The 8,328-nt window shown below is 38.3% G+C and overlaps 1 protein-coding gene across 1 annotated transcript in view; it reads left to right on the top strand.

Moving 5' to 3' along the window:
• EIF2AK4 (eukaryotic translation initiation factor 2 alpha kinase 4) overlaps positions 1–8,328 on the top strand; it is a 112,558-nt gene that overhangs the window by 17,900 nt on the left and 86,330 nt on the right. The window contains exon 2 of the mRNA XM_006778168.2: positions 5,276–5,388. Within this exon, the coding sequence (XP_006778231.1) occupies positions 5,276–5,388 (113 nt within the window). The remainder of the gene's footprint in view (positions 1–5,275; positions 5,389–8,328) is intronic.

Below are 8,328 nucleotides of genomic sequence, written 5' to 3'. Positions count from 1 at the left end.
TGTGTTTTTTTACTAAGTGGTTTCGCTTGCCTATTTTGGCATTACACTCATCATGTATAAACTGAACTTAACATCTTTCACAAGCACTTTACAAACTTTTATTTGACACAGTTGATTATTTTCTTATAAAATACTGTGTTTCTTGGAATAATGGAGCACCACACAGTCCTGATTTTTCCTCTTTCTGTCTTTGGCTACCTCCTTTCATCTCCTTTTTGGTTATCCCCTTTAAAATGGTCATCTAATATTGGAACTCCTCAAAGCCTGCTCATTGAATAGGCTGCATGAAGAGCGAAGTGTGAATTCCACTTGTAATGATAGATTTGGAATAAACTTTGGAGGGCCTTGAATAGCAAGATAAGGATGTGGGGGCACCCAAGGCAGTTCTTTTTTTTTTTAAGTAATTACTTTATTATTTATTTTTATTATTTTTTATAATATACAAAGTAAATCTATTACCAGATTGTAGATACAAAATAATTAACCATTTACATGCAATAAACATTAATATTTCAACAAGAATGATTTTAAATATAATAATGTTACATGCAATAAACATTAATATTTCAACAAAAACTATTTTAAATACAATAATATTACCAAAACTGTACTAACATAGTATAATGTCACAAAGGTTGTAGGAAATAGTAAAAGTCTACAAATAACAGGATTACTTCTATTATATTCTGAAATATTTTTTTTCCTCTGGCTCTATTTTTGTTCATCAGTTTATGTTGTTCTTTATATTACACAAATGAGCGAGATCATGTGACATTTATCATTCTCCAACTGGTTTACTTCGCTTAGCATAAATAGTCTCCAGGCTGGCTGGACCATTTTTGATTTTGATATCTTCACAATCTTAAAACCAAACTTGTACATGTTGCTTTATTTCTAGATTTGTTATATTTTCACATAAACTAGTTTTTCCCGCACAGAAATGACAGAATGTGAGATTTGAAGCAGCTGAGAAACAACAGGACATGTTGAGCTAAATCTTGCCATAAAATTTAAGGAAGATATGATTAGCAGAATCCTAGGTAACAATTTTAGGCGAAACATCTGAAAGTGGTTTGAATTGTGTAACTTTTAAAATATATATAATTGTGGTTAAAAAACAAAACAAAACAAAAAACAAAAACCATAGATATAACATAAAATTTACCATCTTAACCATTTTTTTAACACAACATTATTTAAAACATTTTTTAAATTTATTGATTTTTAGATTGAGAAAGATTTGTTGTTGTTCTACTTATCTATGTATTCATTGGTTGATTTTTTTTCCCCTCACCTGAAGATATTTTAGAGAAAGGGAGAGAAACATTGATTGGTCGCCTCCCATATGCATCCCGACAGGGATGGAACCCAAAACCCAGGTATGTGCCCTGACTGGGAATAGAACCTTCAACCCTTCAGTGCACCGGATGATGCTCCAACAAACTGAACCACATGGGTCAGGGCTCATTGATTGATTCTTGTATATTCTTTTACCAGGGATCAATCCCACAACCTTGGCATATCAGGACGATGCTGTAACCAATCAGCTGCCTCCTGCACACATGCTACTGGGGATCAAGTCCCCAATCCATGCATGTGCCCTTGACCGGAATCGAACCCGGGACCATTCAGTCCACAGGCTGACACTCTATCTACTGAGCCAAACCAGCTAGGGCTCTTAACCTTTTTAAGAGTACATTTTAGTAGTGTTAAGTATACTTACATTGTGTGCAATGAAAAATTATGTTGGTATTTTTAATTGCTTTCCCTTACTCTGCTGCTTATCTTGTAAACAAGTAAAGTTTAATCATGGGCTGTCATTAACCCTTATGCTTTACCCTTGAAACAAAAAAATTGCTGCTGTGTGGAATGGCTGATAAAATTCTCAATTTTTCCTAGTCTTACCCTTTACTTCAGTACTTTTAACAGAAATAGGCACATTATTAATTAGTGAGTTGATTTTATTGGGCTTGTGTTAGAAAGTGCCTGAAGAAAGCACATTCATACTGAGCAGCAGGGATTATAACTGCATTGGCTCCTCCGGGAGGTGTGCTAGTGTTTCTAATCCTTTGCGGGTAATTTAAGATCCTTGGGGTTTGTTTCTTGAATAGCTGTGGGTATATTTTATGAATTCCAAATGAGCATTACCTCTCTTGGGTTGAGGACTGAATTTACATTACTCTCTCACTTTTTATATGCTTGAGGATTTGTTGGGCTTTTTAATAACAGTTCAGGGGAGTACCAGCTTCATGATGCCATTAGGAAGTGAATTACTCATGCCTTATTGTAACATTATATGGCCTTCTCCCCCTTACTACTTTTTATGCGGCTTGCATGTCACTTTCATTTTCAGTCTTCAAATTAATTTTTTTCCTCATGTAGGATTTTATATATTTTGGAGCTGATACACCTACATTGTGTTTTCCTCTCCTTTAGTGATCTCAAAAATGTTCGATTACCCCTTATTTTGTGTTTATTTGCTTGCTAATATTTCTGGATTATTTTCTTGTGCAGGTTAAGTCAAAGATTTTACCTGTACTGAATTTTGATGACTAGTTATCTTCTAAACCCATGAAGGAGGCCTTACCTCATCCTGCTCCCCAATACATCTTGGTTGTTAAACCATTTTTAATCAAGTTATGTTCAGTCCCAGGAGTCCAGCTAATGCTTGGTATTCTAAACGTGTTTCACATAAAAGCTTCTTCACACATTGGGGAGCCTCTCAGTTTGCTTAAGAAAAACCTGACAAATATTCTGTTACATCTAAAATCACTGTTCCCTCACTATCCCTCCACCTCCAATCCCGGAACCTATATTGGTTAGGATTAAGTTGAGCAACATATGACAGAAAACTACAAAGTTTGCTTTTTTGCATGTAAAAGTCTGGAGTGTGGGGCTTTTTCTAAATTGATGTTTCACCATCCTTAATGTGCCCTTCATGGTCCAAAATGGCTATCGGAACTCCAACCATCACATATGCATGCCAGCCACCTGGAAAGAAAAAGGAATGAAGAAGTTGCTTATGTTAGTTCTTTCATATTATTGGCCAGAAATTAGCTCAGTAGCTACACTTAGCTGCAAAGAGGTCTGATAAATGTGTCCAGTAAAAAAAATCTGGCCCCTAGCTGGTTTGGCTGGGTGGATAGAGCGTCAGCCTGCAGACTGAAGGGTCCCAGGTTCGATTCCAGTCAAGGGCATGTACCTTGGTTGCAGGCACATCCCCAGTAGCGGGTGTGCAGGAGGCAGCTGATCGATGTTTCTCTCTCATTGATGTTTCTAACTCGCTATCTCTCTCCCTTCTCTGTAAAAAATCAATAAAATATATATTTTTTAAAAATCTGTAGTTCTATTGCCAATGGATGATCATTGGTGTCCATTCAGTGCTATTACGAATCCCACTGGGGTGCAGTGAAGAAGGAAACTTTATCACAAAACAGCCCAATTGTGATACAGCATAACTATGAAAACAGCATGGCTGTGAGCAGCCCTGGGGGTAGGCCCCGCTCCAGCTAGACAGCTCTGCTGTGTTCCTTGATGAAGAAGAGGTCTTCTCTGCTCTGTGCTGGTCTGTTCCACTATGCTCGGGCAAGACATCTTCAGTGCTTTAGTTTTCAGTGGAAAAGGAAAGTGTACTCTCAGAGCCATAGAGGAGCTGGTTTATATAGCCAGAAGTCCCCACCCTGGCCTCTGATTGTCTGTCCTCATGCAAATGAGGACTCCAAATACTCACAGTTTGAATGGTCTGAAAGGCACTTTCCTGATTGGTCAGATTGGAGATGCTCTGATTGGTTGGTGAAGATGTTGCTGGGGTTATAGCTGTGCCCGGTGGCATGGGGCAAGCCTCAGTCCTATGGGTTGAAATAGAATTCCTGCAACTCCTTTATAAGGGCTGGCTCAGATGGCACAAACAGTAGAGTCAGGCAGTTCAGTGCAGAGGCTGGAGGGTCAGTGCAGGCTTCTCTGTGAAGTACTGTTTGTGTGAGAGGCCCTTGTGTAGAAATGGCTGCTAGCCTCTGTTTTTAAACATTTGAGTTGTTACCCACCAGGAATCCTTCTGAATAGGGATCTTCTTTCTCAGGGTCCACAGAAATAAGGGGAGAATGAATGTTGGGGAACAATTAATAGTCTCTGCTGAGAAATACTCTAAAGCATTCCTGTTAGTAAAAGAATTATCTTCAAAATGTGTAGGCAGGCCCCCAATAGGCCTCTGTTTGCTGAAGCCTTCTTCTTGTTCAAGAGACTCTGAGCATTAAGCATAGGCCCCCCTGTACCATTTCCCAAGAAGCTTAGTTACATTCAGATGTGCTGTTCACTTCCAACATTAAGATGAAAGAGGCTTAATGTTAAACCAGACCTGTCTTACATATGCAGATTCCCAGTCAGGGCACATGCCTGGGTTGTGGGCTCAATCCCTAGTAGGGGGCATGTAGGAAGTAGCTGATGGATGATTTGCTCTCACATTGATGTTTCTCTCTCACTTCCACTCCCTTCTACCACATTCTAAAAAAAAAAGTCAATAAGAATCAATAAAAAGTCTTTAAAAAAGGATACAGCACCTACCTTGCAGAATTGGCATAGTACTTGGACCACATGAATAGATGTTTCTTCTCTCAGCATCCCTTTTCTCATGATATAAAGATAATATAAATCATTTCAAGTCTTTTTTTGGAAAAAGTGTAATTAATACATAAAAGAACAATAGAGTATTTAGTTATTTGGTGAAAAGCAGTTGGATGGAAGCATAAACAATTTTTAAAGTGCTCTCAGATTTCCATGTCAAGGTTTTCACTTATTATTCTCAGTATTCAACTTGCAAGTGAAATATCCTCTGATCCCCACCTGTCTGAATATCTTCTCCCCACTGTGTTCCATTTCTCTGTGGTATTTTCTTTATAGCACTCACCACTATTGGAAAGTATTCACTTGTCTTCTAGTTTGTATAAGGTAATTGTCTGCCTAAAGTTAATCCTGTACTCCCGGCCTTTAGGACAGCACCCAGACATACGCGCACTCAGTAACATTTGAATGAATGGAAGCTACATGGGACATTTTGGTTCACTCTTTCAGTAACTTTGAAAAGGGAAATGCATTCTCTCTGGCACAGGTTTTATTTTTAAACTATGCTTTAGGAAACTTTGACCAAACACTATATCAGATATAATTACATGTAATATTTTAAAAGTAGACCTTTTAAACTAAGATGATCATTATCTTAATCATTGATTGGCTCTCTAGATTAAAATATATATATATATTTTTTCTTTTTCTCTTTTAGGTCAAAGGGCCCCCTGAAATCAATTTAGTTCTGTACCCCCAGGGTCTGGCTGGTGAAGAAGCATATGTAAAAGTGGATTTGAGGGTTAAATGCCCACCGACTTACCCAGATGTGTAAGTACATTATAAATAGCTGTGCTGTAATTTCAGTTCTCTGTTTTGACCACATAAAAACAGGTTGAAATAAACAGAATTTTCTCCTTCCTGCCACCGTTCCATGTAAAATTTCATTTTCTATCACTTTCATGTCATTAAAACTATATCAGCAATAGACATTTTCATAAGACCTATCTTGTGTTAAGTTTGCTTCTAGCTGTACAATAACCACTATAGATATCAGTATTTGCTCCATGAGCAATTGTTTGCTTCTTCTGATGTGTTAACTTTTGTTTGTCTAATTCTTCATAAACTGAGAAGAGGAGCAATCAAGAAGAAAAGGATAAAGGCATGGTAGCTTTTGTACTTGGTTTTAAAGTATGGTCAGCATTGGAACTTGGAGTAGCCTTCTGGGCTGAATGGAACTTTATTCATAAAGGAAGTTTAGAGTTTCCCTGCAAGGCATGTAGCCAGTGAGATCACCACAGAACTCCACATGTTTCCAAATCACCTTGAGAACCACTGATACAGCAAAAGTATTAGCAATCAGGACTCAAGTGTTCTTTTTCTCAAGTATCTTGTATATTTCATGTAATTCCCCCCAGACATTCCATATGGAAAGACAGATTGGCCTGGATGATGTTTTGTGGCTTGGTCTTATCGTGCAGGGAACCACTGAAGAAAAGTGACAAAAGGAAGCACTGCCTTACACAGAGGGTGTAAATTTGTGGAATTTGTTATACTAAGAGATGATGGAGGATATGAAAATATAGATAGGTCAAGATGAACTCTTTGAAGTTAGTGACCCTCTTTTGCTCCCAACACTGTGCCCAGAGTAGATAAGTAGGTATGTAGAAAGTTAAGTAATGAATTTTTTAAAGAACAACTAAATTTATGAAAGCAGAATAAGACAGTGCCTCTCTAGGTTTTATTTTTCTGACACCAACTGCATGTCCAACAATTCAATTCAGTTCTGTTACAAACTATTCTTAGTTATAGCAGACCCCAAGGGTTAAGGCTTAGTCCCACAAGACTTCAAAGGCCAGTTGCAAATACTAGTACTTCTGATCAGCTGGCTGTAAATTTGCAGGTTCCCACAACCCCCTCCTTGGGTTTAGTAATTTGCTAGAACAAGCTCACAGAACTCAGGTAGACAGTTCACTTACTACTGAGTTTATTATAAAGGATACAACTTAGGAACAGCCACATGGAAGAGATGCATAGGCAAGGAATGTAGGAGGGCATGGAGCTTCTCCATTCTCCTGACATTGACAGGTATCCCTGGGTGACCACACGGTTACTCCTGGTTGAGAACTACTGCCCTAGAGAACTATTCAGGTAATCTTGATGTGTACACTTGGTAAAAATATTATGCGATGATTTTTTAAACAACAACAACAACATGGAAATGCTTGTAAAAAGTAAAAATTCTAATATCAGTTACATAAATTTATGTGGCTAAGGCATAAAGAAAACATTGGAAAGTTCTATTAAAATATAATTAGTATTGCTGCCCTGGCTGGTTTGGCTCAGTGGATAGAGCGTCAGCCTGCAGACTGAAGGGTCCCGGGTTCAATTCCGGTCAGGGGCACATGCCTGGGTTGTGGGCTCGATACCCAGTTGGGGGTGTGCAGGAGGCAGCCGATCAATGATTCTCTCTCATCATAGATGTTTCTCTCTCTCACTTTCTCTCCCCCTTCCTCTCTGAAATCAATAAAAAAATATATAAAAATAAATAAAATATAATTAGTATTGTAGATGAAGTTTTTATTATTTTATTACTGCTATATAATGATTGCTTTATTTTTTTAAAAATAATTATGTAAGACTTGACTTGGGAGAACATTCATATCTTTTGAGATGATATGGGGCAGGAACTTCCCTTTTCTGCAAAATACCTTGATGCTATCTTTTGAGATGATATGGGGCAGGAACTTTCCTTTTTTGCAAAATACCTTGATGCCACTGTGAGAGAATCCCGAGTTAGACGTGCACAGACCCAGGGCTATGTGGTACTTCTATTCTTTTTCTTATATATATAACTACTTTCAGGTTCCCATCTATCCAAATAGGTAATGATTGTAGAATCTATTATAACTGAAGCATTGTGAGAACATCATAGATAATGAATAGTAAAGGGTGTGCTAAGGTAAAACACCATGAATTACTCAGAAATGCTTGGTAGGAAGTACAGTCATCTTTTGTTCAGTAAAATCAAAGAAATCTTATTTAATTTCAATGAATTGTTATTGGATGTTTATTTGTTGGGAGGGCTGGCTGTGTACTTTCCTTGAGTAGACGGTGTTGAGTCTGAGTTGTGCTCTATAAGCATGAAGAGGGGAGTGAAGTTGGCATCTTTGGAAGAGTGTGTAGGACTAGAGTTATACTTGAGTGAGTGAGCATTTTCCCACCTTGTTTACAGTTAGAGTGAGTGACTGGACACGGCATGTTGTGGGAATACTAGATGGATCATTATGGCTCCATGTAGTCTAGTTATTCTCATCCTGCTTTATGAGGAGCACAAAGACCAGAGCAAAGCACTTGGTGTCTGACAGGTGAGCTATCAGAGCTGGAGTAATTGATGCTGGGGGCAAGCCAGGGTCAAGCATTATCAAACGGAGTGTGTAGTTCAGCTACTAGCCTGGAATCACACACAGAGTGATTATTTAAATGTTTTTTTTATTGATTTCAGAGAGGAAGGGAGAGGGAGAGAGAGGTGGAAACATCAGTGATGAGAGAGCATCATTGATCAGCTGCTTCCTGCAAGCCCCTTACTGGGGATCGCCTGCAACCCAGGCATGTGCCCTGACTGGGAATCAAACCATGACCTTCTGGTTCATAGGCCCATTCTCAACCACTGAACCATTCCGGCCGGATGAGTGATTTTTTAAAAATACGTATTTTTATTGATTTCAGAGAGGAAAGGAGAGGGAGAAAGAGTTGGAAACATCGATGTTG

Source organism: Myotis davidii, unplaced genomic scaffold (assembly GCF_000327345.1).
Source record: "Myotis davidii unplaced genomic scaffold, ASM32734v1 scaffold46, whole genome shotgun sequence".
Taxonomy (NCBI): Eukaryota; Metazoa; Chordata; class Mammalia; order Chiroptera; family Vespertilionidae; genus Myotis; species Myotis davidii.
This window is presented reverse-complemented; position numbering and strand designations above follow the sequence as displayed.